This window comes from Scophthalmus maximus, chromosome 3 (genome assembly GCF_022379125.1).
Source record: "Scophthalmus maximus strain ysfricsl-2021 chromosome 3, ASM2237912v1, whole genome shotgun sequence".
Lineage (NCBI taxonomy): Eukaryota > Metazoa > Chordata > Actinopteri > Pleuronectiformes > Scophthalmidae > Scophthalmus > Scophthalmus maximus.
Window position 1 is genome coordinate 7761365 of NC_061517.1, and position 23711 is coordinate 7785075.

At 43.1% G+C, this 23711-nt stretch overlaps 3 protein-coding genes across 4 annotated transcripts; 2 read left to right on the plus strand and 1 right to left on the minus strand.

The window, feature by feature from the left end:
* Positions 1 to 3239: 3239 nt before the first annotated feature.
* On the plus strand, positions 3240 to 10594 carry sypa (synaptophysin a). The gene is made up of 8 exons (XM_035644282.2): positions 3240 to 3323; positions 4970 to 5035; positions 5515 to 5639; positions 6442 to 6640; positions 6720 to 6911; positions 7208 to 7426; positions 8365 to 8445; positions 8741 to 10594. The coding sequence occupies exons 1-7, from the start codon at positions 3306 to 3308 to the stop codon at positions 8428 to 8430; spliced, it is 885 nt and encodes a 294-aa protein (XP_035500175.1). The 5' UTR covers positions 3240 to 3305; the 3' UTR covers positions 8431 to 8445; positions 8741 to 10594.
* A 530-nt stretch (positions 10595 to 11124) lies between these two features.
* On the plus strand, positions 11125 to 18200 carry pcsk1nl (proprotein convertase subtilisin/kexin type 1 inhibitor, like). Its single transcript, XM_035644281.2, has 5 exons — positions 11125 to 11267; positions 16456 to 16711; positions 16980 to 17223; positions 17342 to 17440; positions 17717 to 18200. The coding sequence occupies exons 1-5, from the start codon at positions 11214 to 11216 to the stop codon at positions 18105 to 18107; spliced, it is 1044 nt and encodes a 347-aa protein (XP_035500174.2). The 5' UTR covers positions 11125 to 11213; the 3' UTR covers positions 18108 to 18200.
* Positions 18201 to 19362: 1162 nt separating this feature from the next.
* lhfpl4b (LHFPL tetraspan subfamily member 4b) lies at positions 19363 to 23683 on the minus strand. 2 transcript variants are annotated; one of them, XM_035644285.2, is made up of 8 exons: positions 23567 to 23683; positions 22106 to 22186; positions 21773 to 21981; positions 21426 to 21630; positions 21106 to 21185; positions 20757 to 20904; positions 20622 to 20660; positions 19363 to 20529 (listed from the first exon to the last, which is right to left on the minus strand). In XM_035644285.2, the coding sequence occupies exons 3-7, from the start codon at positions 21977 to 21979 to the stop codon at positions 20632 to 20634; spliced, it is 669 nt and encodes a 222-aa protein (XP_035500178.1). In that variant the 5' UTR covers positions 21980 to 21981; positions 22106 to 22186; positions 23567 to 23683; the 3' UTR covers positions 19363 to 20529; positions 20622 to 20631. The 2 variants fall into 2 exon arrangements, with proteins under 2 accessions (XP_035500178.1, XP_035500176.1); XM_035644283.2 differs by lacking the exon at positions 22106 to 22186.
* Positions 23684 to 23711: the final 28 nt, after the last annotated feature.

The following is a 23711-nucleotide window of genomic DNA, read 5'->3' on the forward strand; positions in this document are numbered from 1 at the left end:
AAATTTGAATAAAGTCTTTGAATCTTGTGAACATATGTTAATACAGATAAACACACCGGAAACGACACAAAGTTAAATGAATCTCCAGAAATTCAGATCGACAGACTGTCGTTAAAATGTTGGTGTACATTTATTCAAATTGTTATTTTTAATTTCTCAATTTGTCAGTAGAGCTCGTACCTCCACCAGGTTCCAACAGTCCCAAATTCACACACAAATAGAGACCCCAAAAACATGCCTGATTTGGTTTTTTTATCAAGATACATTATTAAATATTCCCTGGGAAATCAGTGATAACCACGTCCTATCTCACAAGTGATGAATTCCTGGATCGACACATTTTCCCAGATCCATGCCAAAAATGAATGGGTTCTTTTCTGGCCCATGTCCCATCCTTTCACCAAGTTTCATGGAGATCTGTAGTTTTTTGGGTAATCCTGCTGACAAACAAACAAACAAACAAACAAACAGGTGAGAACACATCCTCCTTGGTGGAGGTAGTTACACTCATGAACAAGTTCCTTCAATTCTGATGTAAATTTAAAACAAAATATTGAACTGTTAATATGTTGACTTTCACCTGAATATAATATCAGACGGATGTTTGATCTTTGTGTTTTTCTTGTGGATTTCATTCACTCACAATCCTATTTCTGTATTTTTTGTCTGTTTTCTTTCAGAAAATGATTCTTTTTCCAGAGTTAGTTTTAATTTGCAACAGGATCATCTCTCAGATATGAAATCTGGATGAAAGTCAAACCAGTTTGTTTTGAGATCGGTTCGCACGAGCCGTGTTCACACATACAGATGTGTTATGTGTTGAACATCCTGCTCTGTGTGAAGGAGTTCTTTTCTCAGACTTTAAGAACTTGTGTTTTCACTTGCTGACAATCAGACGATGAACTGAAAAGCCTTTTTTTGTCTCTTTGTCGTTTTCTACTTGACGTGAGAACCAGAGTGTTTGTTCCACGTGTTTCCCTTTTTTTTACATGTTTGATATTTTTTATTCATTCTCACAGAGACAATCTTGTTTATTAGTTGAATTCTCAACAGCTGACAGTCCACTGGCATTTTTTTGTCTCGTCTGAAATCTAAAAAAGACTATGTTTTCCCAGCAGTTAAGGGCTTTTCAATTTGACGCCTGGATTTCTCCAAAAAATCCATCTCGGATGTTGAGAACGGCCGTGTTGAGCTTACAAACAGCTCTAAACCCTGGTTTTCCTCAAATAAAAACCGAACACAAGCTGCCGTTTGACTACTAACTGTTCTTTCACACCTACGTACGTTTTCTGTGTTCAGTCTTCAAGAATTTGTCAATGTATATTACCTTTTGAGAATTTAAAAACCGTTAGTGTTCAAAGTAACATTACTCTGCCTTGTCAGGCCACATGGTTCTTTGTCTCCTGAGGTTCTTTTCTGTCAGCTTGTCAGCCAAAGCACTTACCACCTCCTCTGCAGAAGACCTTCGCATCCAAACCAGGTGGCAGCCCCCCGTGACGTCCCAATGGTTGGTGAACTGCCTTTTTTGGAGCCTCAAGTTTAACATTTTGACCAGCGCCATCTTGGTTTTTTTGGAACCAGATGTAGGAGCAGGGGGTGGGTCTAAGCTGATCCACTGCACGCCCACCTACACCTGCAACCATGCACTGATTGGACGGTACAAACAGTCAATCACACTGTTTGAGGGTCTATCTTTACTCTAAATAAGACAATTTACAAAATAAACATAATGTTGTATTGGAGAAAACTTGAAAGATTAAGACCATAAACTCCACAGGGAAATGTTTACTGACGTTATACATCAAGTGAGAAATTGGAATCTTTTTCTCATAGACTTCTATAGAAACTGACTTCTTTTTGCAACCGGTGGAGTCGCCCTCTGCTGGTGATTCCAGAGAATACAGGCTTCAGGCACTTCTCCTTTTGCTTTTTCCATTTTTATGAAGTCTATGTGACAAACAATTAAAATGATTCCCAGTCTCAAAAATAAAAAATAAAAGCAGACATAAAGAAAATATTAAATAAGGAATGTCATTAACGAAGGGGCACTGACTCTGTAGTTGTTGTCAGTATAGTTGAATTTGTCAAGCATTTGCTTCATTCTCACTGGGCTTTGTCTAAAATAAATGAAACTGTAATAAATTGAAAAACACTCTATGCCGCAGTGTGCTCTGGTCTCTGCTTCCTCTACTGTCTGACCAGAGTCACTGCAGGAGTTTAATTGGATGAGTTCAACATCTGGAGTCCTCACATCTGTGTGTGTCGGCCCAAGGCTCTGATCAACGTCAATGTGTGCAAAAACTGCACCTTTTTATGTAACTGTGTGTTTCCTGTTTTCGCTGCTTTGTATTTGGTATCAGATACACATTATATTAATAGCATTAATAGTACAGTATATCAAATGCTATAGTATTAACAGTAATAGTATTTAAAGTGAGTAAGTACAAAATTCAGTTTGAATATTTTTTGTAATGTCCCTTCTCCCTGTACTCTCTAAGAAAATCCATAGTTAGTACAAGGGGGGGGGGGATACCAGGTCCTTTAGATATTTATATATAAAGATTCATTCATAAAACAACAAACAAACAACGAATAAACCAACAAACAGTTTCACAGGGGTGAAAACATAATAACGTGTTCCTGCAGAAATCGTCCTATCAAGTCGTTTCATGATTCATTCCCACAGATTGTGTTCCTGCCGTTTTCATCTCAGATCAATGTGTCATGTATATTTGCTAAAACAAACATGATGTAATCTACTCGTCTACATGCATGATGTTGGTGAATGTATAATGAGTCTTCGTGTATGATGACAGTCTACGTGTATGATGTTAGTCTACATGCATGATGTTAGTCATGATGTTAGTCTACATGCATGATGTTAGTCTACATGCATGATGTTAGTCTACATGCATGATGTTAGTCTACATGCATGATGTTAGTCTACATGTATGATGTTAGTCTACATGCATGATGTTAGTCTACATGCATGATGTTAGTCTACATGTATGATGTTAGTCTACATGCATGATGTTAGTCTACATGTATGATGTTAGTCTACATGTATGATCAGAGTCATGTGTTAATCGTGTGAATCCTGCTGAAGCTAAAAGTTGAATCAGCTGTTGTAAGAATGCGTTATTAAGCCTCTACCCCCCTCTCACCTCCGCCTGTTTTTAAAAAAAAATATATTTCATAGAAAATAAAAAATAAATGACGCGGACACTGTAACAGCCTCCTCCCCCACCTCACCCGCCCACCCCTCCATCCTCCATCTCTTCTCTCTCCTCTCGACAAGCGGCAGGATGGACGTCGTAAATCAGGTAAAAAAAACACCGCACATTCACTCGTTATTTCTCGATTCTGCTTCATATTTGTCACATCTGTGTGTGTGTGTGTGTGTGTGCGTGTGTGGTGCTCGGGGTGTGTGTCTGTGTCATGGTTCGCGGCGGCCCGTCGGGCGTTTGTGTCGGGTTCCCAGTGAAGCATCTCTGTGCCGGGCCGCATCACGTCGGCAGCTCGGAGGTGCAGGGAGGAACGTTCATAACAACGGGGGGGGAATCAAGGGAATCAGGCTGAAATCAGTGAAATCAGTGAAATCAGAGGATTCAGGCTGATTTCACTGATGGTTTATTTGACTGAGTCAAGATGTAAAGACGCTGCAGATGTTTGTGTCGTTTCTCTTCACATCTGACTCATCAGCCCGGTATATGGGACTGGGTGTTTTTCAGCTGGTGGGCCTTTCATCCCTGCGCTCTGTCTGCAGGACTACTGAAATAAAATGAAAAACACTGTGTCCGGCAATGTCAGTATTCGGCAGCACTGTTCAGCAGTTTGTGTGTGTGTGCGTACGTGCGTGCGTGCGTGTGTGTGTGTGTGGTTGTAAAATGGCAGCCGGAGGAGGATATCCTCTCTGCTGCTGCTGCTGCTGATGATGATGATGGTGAAAAGAAGAAGAAGAAGAAGATGATGATGATGTTGTTGTCGCAGGTTCAACCGGTACCGATTATGTCTCAGGTGTTATTTCACCCGGTTAAAACCCAGGTTTACCTGCTCCTCCTCCTCCTCTTCTTCCTCCTCCTCCTCCTCAGCAGCAGTGAGATGGAGACGAAGGATGAACACGAGTTTACAAACGCTGAAATGTTACCGCAACATTATTATGACATTACATCATTACCACCACATAATTATCACATTATTAAAACATTTCAACATTATTTCAACATTACCTAAATATAACATTACACATTATTATAACATTGCTGCAACATTGATATACCATTTCTACAACATTATTATAACATTACAAAATTATAATATTACCACAACATTATTATAAATTACAGCAGACGTTATTATAACATTTTGCTATTATAATGTTACAGTAATATTACAGTTGTTGCAGACATTTTGAAGCATGTTTACATTCTGTTTATCTTAGCTCACCATCAATTATAATATTAGTGTTGATATGTTTAATGTGTAACATATGCTTTAAATCATTTGATGTTCTCCAATTAATGTACCTGATGGTTCTTCTTCAATAAAAAAATCCTGTAATCATTCATAACATGTTTGATAATTGACATTTACAAAGTCCGGTGATTTTTATTTAAATAGATTTTTTTATTGCAGTCTGATGAAACTGAAATCTGAATATTAAAAATCTCATCAATCGTGTCGACCACAAGAACGACAGACTGAAACCTGAGAAGTAAAATTGATCTGTTTGTTTGAATGCATGCAGTACTGTAACTATGATATTGTAACCACTTGAGGTAAATATTACGGTGGTACTTTAACTACAGGAAGTACTGATATTATGGAAATAATAGTACTACACTATTGTACTGTATCTTATATTTTCCTCTCGTCCGAAGTGTATCAACGTTGTGATATTTGACCATAACCGGGTTTACAGTATTTTGACATGATAAATAACTAACTTTGTGTGTGTGTGTGTCCTCAGATGGTGGCCCAGGGTCAGTTCAGGGTGCTGAAGGTTCCACTGGGCTTCATTAAGGTCTTACAGTGGGTGAGTTGATCAAAGCAGCAGCTGCTCCGAACACACACACTGAGTGTGTGTGTGTGTGTGTGTTTGTTTGTGGTGTCTGCATCTTTAACTCTTTCCTTTAAACAATACAAGAGTAACACACTGCTGTCCGGAAAAGAATTCTCCAAACGTTTTCTAAATGTTCTCAAAATCGTCTCAAAATCTTTTCCCTAATGTTCTCAGAATGTTTACTAAATGTTGTCAAATTGTCTTGTGTTTAGTTTCAGAGTCTCCTGAATCAAACAATAAAAAACTTCTTCTTACATCAGTCGAGCTAATAAATCATCGGAGGAAGTTTGTTACTGTGTTACTCTGTTGTTCAATTCATCAATTAATCACTCAATTGTTGCAGCTCAAGTTTTATTTTCCTATGACATCACTGCTCTGTATGAGCAAACATTCTTATTTATCTATAAGATGTTTTCACTTCACGTTTTGTGTGACTCCTCCTCCTGCTCCAGTTCTTCGCCATCTTTGCCTTCTCCACCTGCGGCAGTTATTCTGGGATGTTCCGGATGTCAGTGGAGTGTAAGAACCGGACAGACAGCGACCTGAGCATCGAGGTGGAGTTTGAGTATCCGTTCAGGTCAGTTGATGACTCTGACGTGTCACACGACGCAGAGTGTGAGCGACAACACAATCGCCGTGAATGCACACATGGATGGAGACGGATCGTAGACTGTAAATAAAGATGGACGATACGGCAGCTCCCAAAGTGAAGCCAAATCATGTGGATCTCTGTCTGGTGGCTGGCTGCAGCATAGGTTATGAAGAGAGCTGAAGTCACTTCTTCCAGTTCTCTTCTGTTTGAATGAGGAGTGAGACACTTCACACTCACATATTCTGTGAATGAAACAACTGTAGTGATTTCTAATGCAGAATCAGGACCTGCACGTTTAAGAGTAATGCTGAACTGTAGATCAGTTAGAACATCTTAGGAGGAAGCATTTATCTCCACTATTCAGCTGGAAACTTTTGAAATATCAAGAATTCTGAGCAGAGTTTGGTGTATTTGTCACAGAGTTATGTTTCAGTTCAGTGAGAGGGACTATGTAGATGGTGATGTCATTTCTTTTTTTAGAATCAATAATTAATTCCCCTGGTTTGACACATTTGATTCTGTCGTCCTGATCTGGTTCATTGTCACCAGAGACATTAAAGCTTCTCCTGCCCGGGTCACATGTTTTTGTACCGACTCAAACTTGATGTGAGCCGGCGCACAGAGTTTAGTCGACCTGTCACGCAGTTGTTGTTACCATGGTGACAGCTGGCCGGTTTACCCTGACCACCTCGTAGAGGACGATCAAATTTTCACTGCTTATCGATTGGTCCGAGGGACCGAACGCGACCCAAACCCTGCGGCTAATGTTCTGCTCTCCCTCTGTCAGACTTCACCAGGAGCACTTTGACGCCCCCACCTGTAAGAGCGGGGACAAGGAGCGTCTCTTCCTGGTTGGCGACTACTCTTCCTCGGCCGAATTCTTCGTCACCATCGGTGTCTTTGCCTTCCTCTACTCCACCGCGGCTCTCAGCATCTATGTCTTCCTCTTCGAAAAGTACAAGGAGAACAACAAGGGCCCCCTGATCGTAAGTTCACCCACCTGACCAGCTGCACAGATGACAGATGAGCCGTGGGAAACATCACTCATGCTGAACTCTGTTTTAGGACCTGGGAGTGACTGCAGTTTTCACCTTCATGTGGCTGGTGAGTTCGGCGGCCTGGGCCAAAGGTCTGTCAGATGTGAAGACGGCGACCGATCCGGACAAAGTGCTCACTCTCATCTCAGCCTGCGACGCCGAGGAGAATCAATGTCGCGAAGTCCACGATCCAGTCATGTCTGGACTCAACACCTCTGTGGTAATACCTTAGACACCTTAGGAAGTCGGGCTTTGGTCGAACAGACTGAGCCTCATTTCAGGGCTGGTTATTATCTGAAAATGTTTAATCACCCTAAACAAGACTCCACTGAAACCAGTGTTACTTTAAATCTCTATTAAATCCTGAGTGGCATGCAGACATAGGACCAATCAGAAGGGCTAATGGTGATACATGTGTTTTTATCAGACACTTCTGATGACAGTGACAGAAATGAGTTTAACGGTAAATCATAGACGGTATGTTACCCCTCATTCATCTCTCCTGTTCTGCTCCAGGCTTTTGGTTTCATCAACCTGGTCCTGTGGGCTGGAAACCTCTGGTTCGTCTTCAAGGAGACTGGCATCATCGCTCCCTTCATGCGGGCTCCTCCTCCTCCTCAGGAGAAACCTGCTGCACCAGAAGCCTACGGCCAGCAGGGAGCGTACGAACAAGACCCGTACGCCAGCAACCAGGGAGGATACCAGCCCGACTACAGCCAGCAGGGATACAACCAGGTGATGAGCTGAGCTGCTGCTCATCAATACTTTATTATTTACACCAGGCGACTGTACTGGTACGTTTTGAAAGGAGTCCCCCCAGAAGGGCTGTAATTTGATGGTTTGATTAGGGCGTGGCAATAAATCATGTGATGTCACACGACATCTCACCCCAGGGCCCAGCTGACACGCAGAAAGTGTATTTCGGTCTAATTACAACCTGAAAGTAAGTGTTTATCTGGAGGAATGAGATTATTATACCACAGATGACTCAGGACACTGGGGCCTCAGTACTTGTTCCGAATGTTTAGTGAGGACTATTATATCCTTTATAGTGGACTCAGAGTATCCCGCAGTGCATCATGAAAATTTGTGCATAACCGATGGTCACTGACCAAGCAATATATAGTATACTGCCATGCATTGCTGAATGAAAGAAAACTGGAGAGAACTGTATGATGTGAAAACAAAACGGGGCTTGTCTGAGTTTGCCCAGGATGGAGCGTAGTCTGACCATCAGAGTCTGACACTGTGAGAGCAATAATTTCACTCACAATTCGACAATGTCTTTTTCAACGAGAGCAGCAAGTGTCATCTTTCTCTGTCTGGTGATTCTGTTTATCAAAAGAATATGATGAATGTAGCACTGAAAGTTCTAGCAGAAGCTAAATATTTCCTATATATTCATGCAGGAAAATACCCTCACTATGAACTGTATTTATCACTGAAATATAGTATAATGTGTTAACCCTAAAATACAGCACTATATGCATTTAGCATAAAAATGCAGTATAATATGTCTTTATCACAACATATAATATGTGTTTATCCGACAATGAGAATGAGAAAAAATGAGCAGAGTGAGAGTGTTTTCTTCATTGTGTCAGTGAGCTTCACTGCCGGTGCAGTGTGGGCGGGATTTGTTGACATGTCACTTGCCGCTGTGTCTCCTTCAGGATGCAGAGTACGGTCAGGGCTACGGCCAGCAGGGGGCGCCCACCTCCTTCTCCAACCAGATGTGAAGTGACAGAGAGCAGGTGAGTTTACTGCATCATTAGTGTCTCGCTCTTTCTCCGAGTCTGGCGATTTGCCTACATCACAATGAAAACAAATTTTAGTTTATCCTGACAAATGCTCACTATAATACCAAATGCGGATTCATCTGCTGCTGAAGATAGTCCTTAACAAAAGCGTATTATGTTTCCTCCTGTTTGTGTGATTTTTTTTATTTATATACAGTATATTAATCCTGGGTCATTATTAGAACAGCAGCTTGTATTGGAGAGCGTGGCTGTGGAGGATAAACCCCAATGAACTTTGTTTTTCTTCCAGAGAAAGCATCGGAGTGAACCAAGTGTGGGTCGCCTGCAACCTACCCACAATGCAACGCTCCAGTCTGTCTGCATAGTTAATGGGAAGGGTGAGGGAGGGGAGGGCTAAGGGTTGGGGAGTTTAGATGTTCAATATAATGAGTCGATGTGTAAATTATTAAAAAGAGAGTTATAAATAACAAATCCACAACTTGAACAAAGCACTAGAACAACAAAAACAACAACCACTAAGGCCGACAAACCTTCTGAAACCAGTGACCATGTGGATAAGAGTTAAATTCATATTAAAGTCAAGAACCCGTGGAGAGAATGTATGTTTGTGTTGTATAGATATCCCCTTGAACAGATATATATTATAGACTGAACTGTTTCTTCATGTTTCCTATTGAACCCAAGGACCTGCTCCATCCCCTGTTGTATGCCCCCGCTCCCAACAGCAACAAACCAGATTCACATCGGCCAATCACGAAGCCGTTCAGACTGGGTTCACACAGATCAGATCCAAAACAGATTTGAACCAAATCAAAACCAGCTCAAACTGGATCCAACCCGCCGACCCTGCATCTTCCAGCGTCACCTCCCAGCTGTTTGCTGTTTGTCTTGCTGCATGTAAATATCAACACAGGAAGTGATGTCATTCTGGAGGTGCAGTTAACCCAGTCTGGACTCCAGCTTCTTGTCGTCCCCGGGTGAAAACTGGATCCAAAATGGCTCCTTGGCACCACAGTTTGCACAGTTTGTGTGTTTATTAATGCGCTGAGCTGGAGCTTCGTTCTGCTGTTACATTCCTGCGGCTGATTCACATCAGATTATATCAGATTATCTGTGGAGAGGACACAACACTGCAGAAACAGCCGTCTAAATTATTATTACTCAACCAAACAGGAAGCAGATGATTCTATTGGTTTTTACTGCACTTTGTTGAACTTCAGCATATGTCCAGCCGAAGTCTGAAATTACGTTCATGTTCCGACCATTTTAAATGAAGTTATTGTGACAGTAAATGCTGCATTAACGTAAGTTTCACTACCGTTGGCTAGTGATGCTGTGCCAGTCAGTTATATCAACATTAACCCACATGTTAAAATGAAATGCATAAATAAACGTTACACTTTTCAAACGGATGTTTCTGTCAGCAAACGGACAGTGTACTTGTCTTCTCCGCAGCCAATCAGCAGCAGCCGTGAGCTGTTTTTGTCTGAAAAAGTCTGAAAAAAAAACCTTGATGCTTCTTCTTCTTTGGTTGTTTTTCTGAAAGTGAAACTGTTTTGGGCGTCGGTATCTTCCTCCGCATGGTGACGTGTTTCCTGCTCGTGTTGTTCAGTGACTGATAGGTGTGATTCTACTTCCTGTTCTCCTGTACAGGTGTGTGTGAGTGTGTGTGTTACCTGTCCATACTTCTACAGTATATTTCTCTATCACTCTCTTTTTTTTGTCATACATTTTTCTTTCTTTAATCTCGTCATCACTTTTTATTTCTTTCTCCAGTCTTTTCTTTTTCTCTCAATCTTTCACTTTTCTTCTTTTTCTCTTTTTAATCCTTCCCTCTGTCTTCTTTCCTTTTACATTTTTTCCTCCTTTTTTTCTTCTCCTACTCTTTTCCCATTTTCTTTTCTCTTATCACCACCCCTTTTCTGCCACTCGTTCTTCTTGTTGTTCTTTGTGACTCTCCTCTCTGCCTCTGTGATGTAACTTCCTGTATCATGATATTCTACTAAGCATCCGTAACCATGACGATGGTTTTGACAGTGTTGATGATGATGATGTATGTGTGACTTGTTGCTATGGAGACCCCCCTACCCCCTCTTGTGTTAATTCAGTGGAAAATTTCAATAAACAACAAACCTGTCTCTGATTCTGTCTATTTATGACACAAAGAGGGTGAAGGAGAGAATTAATGAATGAATGGATTAACATGATTAGTCAAGAGTAGAGTATTCAAGGAGTGAACAAACAAACTGATCTGTGGACAAATGAAAGGATGAGTAAACAAATTACAGAATGAACAATCTGATCAGATCTAATGATCGCCATGAAGGGAAAAAAGGTTATTGAGTGAATTTTCAGTATCTTGAAAGACAACATGATGAAAAGATGAACAAATTAATGAGAGCAATGATAGTCTCTCTTCGTTCATTTAAAAAAAAAATCCTCTCTCTCCTCCTCTTTTTCCATTTTCCTTCCCCTCCCTTCCCTCATAGCTCCCCCTCCTCCCCCGTCCATCCTGGTCTTTCACTCTTCTCTTCCTCCTCACTCCTTTGTCTCCTTTTTCATCTCATGGCTCCTCCCTCTCTCCTCATCTATTCACTACCTCTCGCCTCCTCTCCTTAGTCATCAACCCCCCGCCCTCTCTCTCTATCTGTCCACATCCCTGCAGCCCCCCCCCCCCCCCCCCCCCCCCCTCTCTCTCTGTTATCAGATGAGTGTCTGTGGTCGCAGTCAGTGTGTGTTTGTGTGTGTGTTCAGTCAGTAGCATGGCGTCTCTCAGCCTTCTGCTGCTCAGCACCGCTCTGATCCACACCGCCCAGGTAAGGATGATGCACGACGACACATAGACAGACAGACAAACAGAGAGAAAGCGAGAGAGAGAGAGAGAGAGAGAGAGAGAGAGAGAGAGAGAGAGAGAGAGAGCGTGTTTACATGTGTCATATGTATTAAATCATTTTATCAGTCAAAGAAATGCTGTGTCGTCACAGTAACCTGATCAGGATGCAAAATTATGTTGTTGCCGTTTATCTTCTACCTCCCTGTCAGCATTGTTACATCACTGTGTATGTGTGTGTGTGTGTGTGTGTGTGTGTGTGTGTGTGTGTGTGTCTGCATTCGTGTGTCGCTTTTGTGTTCTCTATTTTCCATTTGACGTATTAGTGATTGAAGCATTGAGAGAAGACTGCACCTTGTTTGTGTTCTAACGTGTATGCCAGTGTGTACTTGTATAACTCATGCTGTGAGAATGTGTGAGTGTGTGTGTGTGTGTGTGTGTGTGTGTGTGTGTGTGTGTGTGTGTGTTTGTGGGCAGTTACTGTGATCGGAGGAACATTTCATTTCAGCACCTGTCACCATAGCGACAGGAGACGGTAACCCAGGCGACAGTGGGTCATGTGAAAGTGCACATCAAAAGCTGCAGCAGAAAAAAAATATAGTGTATACAGTATATAGCACCCAATACACAATGTGGGCATAGGGTATGCATTGCCCCTCAAATGCATTTCATTTTATTATTATGTTTTAATATATATTTTAGATATATTTTAAATAGTAACAGCTGACTAAGATGGATCATCTAATATTCTCAGTCAAACCCACAGATTCACCTCACCAGAATGTGAAGTAGAAAGTATTTGACAATTCACATTATGATCACACTGTGATCAATTATCACACAGTTTCCTGTTACATTTCTGTCACACGACTAATCAGTAAATCCACTAATGAACTGCAGCTCTACTGGTGTGAGTACTGCATCTTACTCTATAAACATTACTTTAATGGACAAACTCAGACTGTATCTAACTAGCACAGAGACGTGATCCCGTAAATATGCAGCGATACGATATTCAAAGAATCCAATGGAATTCACTGTGTTACATTACACTGCCCAGCAGCTGCAGCTCATTCACCTTGACCATCGTGTGAGACTTTTCCTGAGTTTGTTACATCACAACATAGACTGTAAATAAAGATGGACGACATGTCAACTCCTAAAAATGAAGCCAAATCATCTGGATCACCCCCTGGTGGCTGGCTGCAGTATAGGTCATAAACCCCGACCCCCTCCCTGTCAGCAGATGGACCAAACTAAAAAAAAATCAAAGTACATCAAACCTACCCATCATTTTAGGTAGTTTTTTATCACATTGATGTATGTTCAAGTGTTTATGTTTTCTGATAAGTTTGGTTTTAATTAGTGATTGGATGCTATTAAAAGTGCTGAGATGCCATGATTGACAGCTGAGACCGACATGTGATCGGTTGAGCAGCACTCTCATCCATCATTCATGACATGTCAGCTCGTTTTTCAATTATTGATTGATTGATAATTAAATAACTAAGTAAAACCAAATTGATCAGAAACATGGACACTTGAACATTCAGCAGAATATGATAAGAATATCCTATTCGGCAGTGGGTGAGACAGTGATGCTTCTCAGAGGACTCATTATTACCTCCTCCTCTTCCTCGTTATCATCCCAGAGCTGCTGATGTGTCATCATCACACAGAATCACAGACGTAACCAACTCCTGTAGTGAGTGCTCGGCATCTTAAACCTGGGCTACTGCCGCCTGAGATATTATAGTGGAAAATCACAGCATCTGAACTGAGGGCGACTGTTTCTGTTTATCCCTGACAAACAGCAGGAAATTAAACCTGCTTCACTTTTCCACTGATCTGTAAACAACAGCAGCCACAAAGGAGATGGTATCTGACCATGGAGCAGCAGTTTTTTCATCCTGCAGGGGAATGACTTACTGTACATCTTATCTTTTATCCAGAGAGACTCTGAACTGAGGGACCACACTGAAGCTTCAGTCCAGTCAGAGACTGAATTTGTCCAACGAGACAAAGATCAGGAGACATCACAGTTATCAGAGCTGGTCAGAGCTGGTCACACAACAGTGTCTTCAAACGCTTCTTAGACAGAAGCGTAGTGGCTTGAATATGTTTAGAGTCAGAAGAGAGAAATTTGTGACTCAATTTGATTTACGGGAATATGGAGTTAGCTACATGCACAGCTGGGGTCGGTGATTTGGAGGGTTACACAAGAGGGCTGAATTGTAAACAGACTAAATTGATATAGCACTTTTCTAGTCTGTCAACTACTCACAGGGCTTTACAATGTTTGCCTCATTTACCCAATCACACACACACACATTCACACACTGACGATGAAGCGTTAGGAGCAGTTTGTTTCTAGCTCAAGGACACTCTGTAGGAACCGGAACCAGGAACGCACTGATTACAAGATGATTGCTGTACCTGACAGACCTAATTGATAAAACATGAGCTTGAATGAATCCTGAGTCTGCTGAGTCACAGTTTGAACTGCTGAGTCACTGTTCAAATTGCTGAGTCACTGTACAGACTGTTCAAACTGCTGACTCACGGTTCAGACTGTTCAAAATGCTGAGTCACTGTTCAGACTGTTCAAACTGCTGACTCACGGTTCAAACTGCTGAGTCACTGTACAGACTGTTCAAACTACTGAGTCACTGTTCAGACTGTTCAAACTGCTGACTCACGGTTCAAACTGCTGACTCACGGTTCAAACTACTGAGTCACTGTTCAGACTGTTCAGACTGTTCAAACTACTGAGTCACTGTTCAGACTGTTCAAACTGCTGACTCACGGTTCAAACTGCTGACTCACGGTTCAAACTACTGAGTCACTGTTCAGACTGTTCAGACTGTTCAAACTACTGAGTCACTGTTCAGACTGTTCAGACTGTTCAAACTACTGAGTCACTGTTCAGACTGTTCAAACTGCTGACTCACGGTTCAAACTGCTGACTCACGGTTCAAACTACTGAGTCACTGTTCAGACTGTTCAGACTGTTCAAACTACTGAGTCACTGTTCAGACTGTTCAGACTGTTCAAACTACTGAGTCACTGTTCAGACTGTTCAGACTGTTCAAACTACTGAGTCACTGTTCAGACTGTTCAGACTGTTCAAACTACTGAGTCACTGTTCAGACTGTTCAAACTGCTGACTCACGGTTCAAACTGCTGACTCACGGTTCAAACTACTGAGTCACTGTTCAGACTGTTCAGACTGTTCAAACTACTGAGTCACTGTTCAGACTGTTCAGACTGTTCAAACTACTGAGTCACTGTTCAGACTGTTCAGACTGTTCAAACTACTGAGTCACTGTTCAGACTGTTCAGACTGTTCAAACTACTGAGTCACTGTTCAGACTGTTCAAACTGCTGACTCACGGTTCAAACTGCTGACTCACGGTTCAAACTACTGAGTCACTGTTCAGACTGTTCAGACTGTTCAAACTACTGAGTCACTGTTCAGACTGTTCAAACTGCTGACTCACGGTTCAAACTGCTGACTCACGGTTCAAACTACTGAGTCACTGTTCAGACTGTTCAGACTGTTCAAACTGCTGACTCACGGTTCAAACTGCTGACTCACGGTTCAAACTACTGAGTCACTGTTCAGACTGTTCAGACAGTTCAAACTGCTGAGTCACTGTTTAAACTGCTACTAAGAGTCACTGTTCAAACTGCTGTCTCATTGTTCATAATACTGAGTCACTGTTCAAACCGCTGAGTTATTGTTCATAATGCGGAGTCACTGTTCAAACTAGTGAGTGACTGTTCAGACTGTTCAAATTGCACAGTCACTGTTCAAACTGCTGACTCACTGTTCATAATGCTGAGTCTATGTAAATCCAACTCTAATCATAAATGAGTGCAGCTCATTGGTTAGTGATGAAGGCAGGTTGTCCTCAGAATGATAGACATACATACAAACATGTGTGTTTATATAACCCTCATCAGCCTGAGGCTGGAGAGAGGATTTGTTCTAATCAATAACTTGCTCCGAGACACACTGAGCAATAACTCTCACTGGACCAATCGCATTAGTGGAGGTAGGGACAGAACAGCTTGTTACATCACCATGGCAACATCCTCTCCACGACCCTTCCACACCCACAGACACACACACACACACACACACGGACACTAGTTGACACAATGCATTCCACAGCTGGTAACCAGAACTAACTGTCAAAGCCAGTCCCCACCACGATTGAAAACAAGCCCACACAACTTAAGTGAGAAAAAAAGAAAACAAGCCCAAACACACACACACACACACACACACACACACACACACACACTGTCAGGACCAATCATATTAGTGGAGGCAGGAACAGAACAGCTCATTACACTGCCATGGCAACAGCACATCTCCCTGGACCCTGCAAGTATCCTTCCTCACACACACACACACACGCACATACAGACAAAGATACACACACAGGCTTAATGTAGCACAAATGGTTTAGCTGAAAGTTGCAGTCGTCTCCTCATCTCTTTGGTCTGACGCTATGTTCAGGTTTAACACACACACACACACACACTCACACACACACACACACACACTGTGTTGGCAGAGCAGTCGAAGGGTCAGGTGACAGCTTGTCACAGCTGGAAAACAAAGGTAGGAGTTCTGGCTCCCGTGTTGTTCATGATGGATGTCATATCTGTGATATTCCTGCTGGGTCAGGTCAAAGAGGCAGTTTAATGACCACCCAGAGACTCGGAGTCCTACAAACACCCACAGCTTAGTCCCTGAGTCTGGTCCCCGTGAAGAATACAAGACATAAAAACATGTCACATGTTTCTGTCCAATTACTTGATGATCAATACACAACAACAGCTCTTCCCTAGTACATGATGCCACTTAATTTAATATTGGCAAATTTGAAAACTCCTGTAGTCTGAACCCATTTTAGGGGATGTGCAACAGCTGATTTTGAATTTATGTTTTCATATAACTGTACTTTGATTTCATTGAGATGTTAAAAACACTTGAGATTGGCTATTGTTGTTGTCACACTGATACGCTAAAGGAAGTAGAAGGTGTCCAACTTGATGGGTGTCTTTTGATACTCCACCCCTGCAGCTGCGGGCAGCTCACATTGATGTATCAAGATGATAATGTTGATAATGATGATGATGTCCTCCAACCCGTCTCTCAGCCTCTACCTGCCGCTCACGGAGGGGGGCGTAGCCTTGACGTATCAGCGAGTGGAGTCAGACGCCAGCGCAGAGACCTCCGTAACCTGCTTCCTTATGAGGAACAGATGATGTCATATAACGCTGCACAGGGAGGTGGCGGGTCCAACGATCTGTACTACCAATCAGATGACTTGAGGGGGAGGGGCCTGAACCAGGCCCTGCAGCAATTGGTGGAGAGAGACCAGAGGCGGGAACAGGAAGAGGGAGAGCGAGCAGGTTAAAGCAGTTTAAATCATTTCACCCATGACTAAAATTGTTCAACTTCTTATATATAATCTGACAGTTTCTTTTTCATGATAAAAAATAATAATAAAATGATACAATGATAATAATGAGAAAATCTGTGATGACTATTTTGCCTTGTGTCTTAAAACCTCAGATTTTTTTTAATTGTGGTTTGATTTGAAAATCTTGTCAGCAAATCATCAGCCTTCTGCTGTTTGTTTGAAAACATGACTAATGAACCAGTCAAATGTATCTTCAGCCTACCTGACCGCTCTGCTTCGCCTCCTGAATGAGGCAGAGAGCGTGGGATTGGTCGGCCCGGGAGATGTGGCGGTGATCGAGGAAGAGGAGGATGAGGAAGACGATCGGGATCCCCGGCGGGACTTCCGGGGCCCAGCCCCCGCAGACTATGATGAGACTGGGCAGGGTATGAGAATGGGGAGGCCCCCCGGCGCCTGGTGGGGCCTCCTGGAGCCCCAGCTGGCTCAGGCCCTGTTGGACAGGTGAGGAACACCATGTCTCAGTGTCATAGGAAGATTTTCATTATCAATCGCAGATGATGACATATAAGATGATGAATCTTGAAGAATAAGTCGGTGAATAACGAGCTGTGATCGACAGGGGGGAGCCTCAACTGGCACAGACTCTACTTGAGAGAGCGAGACAGGAGCGACTCCAGCAGACGGGTCGAGGACTGAACAGAGACCAGGACACTCTGAGGTGATCAATTTGTTGACGGGACCGATCGATTGATCAGCTGATACATGATGCTTCCATCTCTGTCATAGGAAAATATAATTCCAACAAAGACAATGTTAATATTCTAGAAAAAAATCTAAAGATTAGGAATTTAAAAAAATCATATAACATGTAGAGACTCATTCCCCTCAATATTCAACACATTACCTCTACACATATTAGACTCCCGTCTTTTTATATATAACCTTATATCCACATGTCACAAGCTCTTACAACAACTGTTTGTCTCGTCCTCAGACGCATGGTTGCTAGGATACTGTCCAGTATCGGTCCTAACGACACCCCAGTGAACCCCTCTGGTCGTAGGGCAAAGAGGGACCTGTCTGTCACTGCAGTTGAACCCGTTAGCTCCACCCACAGGAGGACTCGCCGTTCCCTTGAGGATGTGACACCCCCATCACCCAGCAACGACCCCCCACTCCTAAGGGTGAAACGGCTGGAGGAGGAGGAGGAGGAGAATCCCCGCTCCCCCACTGCTGGGCTGCAGAGGATGAAACGCATCGATACCATGACAAATGCTGCAGTGGAAGACTTGAATCATGGGAGTCATAGGCGCCGGAGGAGAGCCACCCTAAACTACGACCCCCAAATATTGATAGATCAGATTCTGGAATACATGAGGGAGTAAGAGGAGAGGAGAGGAGAGGAGAGAAGAGCAGAGGAGAGGAGAGGAGAGGAGAGAAGAGCAGAGGAGAGGAGAGGAGAGGAGAGGAGAGGAGAGGAGAGGAGAGGAGAGGAGAGGAGTAGAAGGAGCTGCAGGAGGAGAGTGAGAGGTCTGAAGCAGAGTAGAAGGAGGAGCAGGAGGAACAAGAGGAGGAGGTGTATTCTGTTGTCCTTTTTTGTTTCTTATTTTCTGTTTCAGTGATAAAATTGTTTGTATTTGCTGCTTTAGGTGAAAATAAATCTGATAAGTCATGTGTTGTTACACCAAAGAGGAGGAAGAGAAGGTTAATGATGAATGCACTTATGCGAGATGAAGTGCTTTCATTACCTCTTATCCTATTGGTCTGTGATTTCCTGAACGTTTCCTGGAAACAGCCTGGTCATCTGCTGACATCTTCACGTAGCTGATGAGACTTTACTGCTTGAAATACAGTGAAATATAAACAAACGTCAGCTGGCCGTTTCTCTGTTTCCTTGAGAATCAGAACCAAACTGTGTTGAGAATTCACTTTTAATTCACATTTGAATATCAGGTTGTGTGATCAAATTCGAACCTGGGGAGATTTATAGAGCCTCTTGGTTGTGGTGGAACATGGGAAATGTAGTTCACAGCTGTTTCACAGATCAGATCAGAGAAATATCTAAAAGGGAAAAATACAATTCAACACAAACTATATAGAATAACATTTGAATAATGAATGAAGTTTAGTTTAAAAGGAGAAAAACAAAACTACAAACTTTCTCAGATATAAAACACTACAGTTGCCATGAGCCTCAGCTGCTGTTGCTATGGTAAAAAGCTGTAGTATTCTCCTTCAGCAACAGCTTCTTTAAATACAACAACACTGTCTGCTGTTTTTTAAATTACAACAATGCCCTCTGGGAGTTGTAGTTGACCTCACCCAGATTTCTCTTTAGAAACACCTCAGCTGTCTGACTTTGGAAAGAGACAATGATGGACAGTGATGGTAACCGCAGCAATGGCTCATCAGCTCTGTGATTGGTTCGTTCCTATTGTGTTCATGTTCTTCAGCTTGTGTGCAGCAGCTCTGTCAGTGTGATCACTCGTGTCTGTGGTGAATCTAAAAATCTTTATTTATCTCGAAAATAAAGTCAGTGTGTCCACCACAAATGTTTCTTCACTCTCTGCTATTATATACATATACATATGTATACACAAATATATACGCACACAAACACACACACACACACACACTCTATACAAGATGATCCAATAGCTATTTTCCCTTTTATTTTTCTTTTAATCTACTATCTGAAGCAGACTGGATTCTAGGGAGACACATGAGGGACAAATGGGGGGGTGGGGGTCCAGATGTTTTGGCGTCACTGCGCGTTTGCTGATTATTAACTAGTTAAAATGAGTTTCCAGTTTATTAAGTTAAACAGATCCTCCAGATCACGTCACAGACACGGAGACACAATCATCACATTTACTTCATCAGAGTTAGTATTATTAATCATGCTCTGTAGAGAAAATCAGTCTGAACGTTTCTGACGATAACAAGTCGAAGTTATCAAATAAATAACAAACAGCACAACAGCACAGCATGCAGGACTCAGTGGAGGGTAAACTGAAAGGTGTCTTTATGTGCCTGAAAAGTCAAAGGTATTTGAGCGTCGCAAGCCCATAGGTCGATATCAGTTTATGAATACTTACAGTCGCTAACTGCAGGAGGAGCTGTCTAATATCTTAACAGAACCACAGTCAGCGTTAGTTTGCTAATATCTGACCTGATGAAGAGGTCACATGGAGAACGGTCAACAGATTAAAATTACATTTCACCAACATAACCCAACACACATCAAATTATAGTAATAACACCTAACTGAGTAAATGACAACAGTTAGCTTAGCATAAGCTAGAGGTGTTTCCTTCTCATTGAATTACAACTAAGTTTCCTCCAGACACAAATAAAACTGAAGCGTGACCGACAGTGATTCACATGTTCTCATCTTTACTGAGGTTTAAGCTGATTCAGTAAATCCCTAGTTTCTAAGAAGTGAGAATTATAACAAAGGCTGGTGCTGACATCATGTCCACATGTTGTACATCACAAACTCTGTTAAACCATAACACATGATTTCATAAAACCGTTGTGCTTCTGTTTGTGGCTTCACGACAGAGTCGCCATGTTTATTCTCCTCTTGCTCACTGACTCCTCTCCCTCAGAAACACAAACCTGTCGAAACATTTTGCGCAACACACACTTTTTCCGTCACCATGATAACAGAAGGTGGAGGTGGTATCCAGGTAACCAGGTGAAGATGAGAGGAGGAAAGCTGCATCCTTCTTCTTGCTCATTTAGATGTTGATGTTGATGATGAAGGATGTAAAGATGAGGAGGAGCACTGAATACGAAAGGACTCTATAGAGGAAGAAGAGGAAAGAAAAGAGAATTTATATATGTGTGAAGATAAAATGACACAGGAAGTGACAGAAGGAGAAGAAGAGACTAACCTTCATGACGTCACGCTGACATCAGCAGACCTGTGGTCACTGTAAACAAACAGAGTGTCACTACATAACTGTGAGTAAAGGTGCGTCAGTGTAGTTGACGTCAATGCCCCGCCCCCTACTGACACCCCCCCTCACCGTCCTTGGCATCCGGCGGCAACAGGGCATCCTGCCTGTTGGCAAGGACGAATGCTAGCGTTGCCAAGATAGCGGCGTCCAGAACGCCCAGGATGGCCAGGATGTAGGCCCAGTGGACCGAACAGTGACCTGGAGAGAAGCTGCCCACCTGGAGACAGGGAGAGGACGAATACTATCAGGACAGGATCAGTATCATCTGCCACTGAGGACATGTCTATAGATCTCTTTATACATATGATTTTTTCTGTCTGAAATTAAAACAATGAATAGAATCGATCTAACGATAAAGGACCAATAGTGCTGCTGTGATCAATACATCAATGAATTCACAAACCCTTCTGTAACTCACCGAGTCTCCACACAGAGCTCTCATCTCTGGACTGTCCCACGAGTCTGGAAACAGAAGACAGGCTAATGCCAGACAGAACCCTGAGTGACAGACAGGCAGAGAGACATGTATTGGTTACTGTGTTGACATACTGAGTTCCTCCTGTCTCCCATGTGTCCTGGCTGTTCTGTCCTCACTGAGACAAACCACATATATTTAACTACAATTCCCATGAGTCTTTGCAGCACACGCGCTACAAAACCCCCCAGCAAAGTCACATCCTGATGTTGAACACATAAAAAACACCAAAGGAACCAGTAGAACCAGGAGAGTTGACTGACCAGCAGTGAGCTGCAACCAGGCACAGATTTTGTACACGGTTGCAGCGCTGCAGAACCGGAAGAGACAGAGACAGAGGACGCTGATCCACACGGCCCACAGGGACACTCCCACCAACACGGCCACCGACTGGAAGGACGGAAGAGGAGCCAGGCTGGACAGACCGCCACGACAGTCCGGGACTGGCCAGTCCGACTCCACACACACCTGACAACACGACGGCATACAGAGACACATGGACACACGGGGGACAGAGACAGGTTAAAGTTAAAGAATGATGAAACAGGACTTCATAGCTTCATTAGACCAGGAGAAGGACCAGTCCATAACTTCTTGCATCTCCTCTCACCTCAAACAGTCCCAGGGTGCCGATGGGCGCCCCCTGTTGCCGTGTGTCAGTGGTGCCGATCCAGGACGGCTGCACAAGGACGACCACCTGAATGATGGCGAAGCAGAGTGTACAGATGGCCCAGAGGACACCGACCGCTCGGGCACTCCGAACAAACTCCGTCTGATAAAGACGAGAGAGGTCGGTGAGGCCGGGCGTCACCGACATGACTGAGAGACAGAGAGAGAGAGACAAAGAGAGAGGGAGAGAGAGAGAGGGGATCAGATTTAACTGATTATTACTGATCAATAAAACCAAAAACAGAGACAACAACGACATGTCTGCGTCAGTCACCTGAGGTCACACGTCCTGTTCACACCTGACACCGGGTGTCCTGTGGACGTGGACAGTCATCCTGTTCCTCCTCTTATTTTCCTTTTACATATTTGTAAGAAAATAATCTATAAATCTACAATCAATAAATCACTTTTAACCAATAATAAATCCATTAGTCTCAGATTATTAATGGATTTTTAACAGGAATGGAACAATAATTACTAGATTGATTAGGGTGTCAAAGTCACATTTATAAAGTTCTGTTTCTATACCTCTGTCTCTCCCTCTCTCTACCTGTCTGTCCATCTCTCTCTCTCCGTCTCTTTACTTGTCTCTCCATATGTCTCTCTCCCTCTCTTTACCTGTCTGTCCATCTCTCTCTCTCCCTCTCTTTACCTGTCTGTCCATCTCTTCTATCATTTTCTTTCCCTGTCTGTCAATCTCTCAATCCCCTCTTAACCTGTCTGTCCACCTCTCTCTCCCTCTCTTTACCTGTCTGTCCATCTCTCTCTATCCCTCTCTTTACCTGTCTGTTCATCTCTCTCCCCCTCTCTTTACCTCTCTGTCCATCTCCCTCTCTTAACCTGTCTGTCCATCTCTCTACCTCTCTTAACCTGTCTGTCCATCTCTCTACCTCTCTTTACTTGTCTGTCCATCTGTCTCTCTCTCTCCTTCTCTTTACCTGTCTGTCCATCTGTGTCTCCTTCTCTTTACCTGTCTGTCCATCTGTCTCTCTCTCTCTTTACCTGTCTCTCCATCTGTCTCTCCTTCTCTTTACCTGTCTGTCCATCTCTCTCCCTCTCTTTACCTGTCTGTCCATCTCTCTCCCTCTTTACCTGTCTGTCCATCTCTCTCCCTCCCTTTTACTGTCTGTCCATCTGTCTCTCCCTCTCTTTACCTGTCTCTCCTTCTCTTTACCTGTCTGTCCACCTGTCTCTCCCTCTCTTTTCCTGTCTCTCCACCTGTCTCTCCTTCTCTTTACCTGCCTGTCCATCTGTCTCTCCCTCTCTTTTCCTGTCTGTCCATCTGTCTCTCCCTCTCTTTACCTGTCTGTCCATCTGTCTCTCCTTCTCTTTATCTGTCTGTCCATCTGTCTCTCCTTCTCTTTACCTGTCTGTCCATCTGTCTCTCCTTCTCTTTACCTGCCTGTCCATCTGTCTCTCCCTCTCTTTTCCTGTCTGTCCATCTGTCTCTCCCTCTCTTTACCTGTCTGTCCATCTGTCTCTCCTTCTCTTTATCTGTCTGTCCATCTGTCTCTCCTTCTCTTTACCTGTCTGTCCATCTCTCTCTCTCTCGCTGCTTCACCTCCAAAATAAGGAGAAGTGTCCGGATGTAGAGCTGCAGTCAGCGCGTGACAGCGCCCGATAAAACAAACAGACGGAACGTAAACACGGCACCGACAGTGACATCATCACTTCCGTCCATAATAGAATGTTCGGTAAAAAAAAAAAAAAAAACTAGAACGAGGAAGACACAAACCTGCAGGTGCGGCAGGTCCTCCCGTCCGTCTCCCTGCAGGATGGGAGGATGCAGGAGGAGCAGATGATGTGGAGGATGCGGTCGTCTCCGGTTATAATCCCTCTTCGCGCCCTTCGCCTCCAGTTGTATTGAATATAAACGCAAC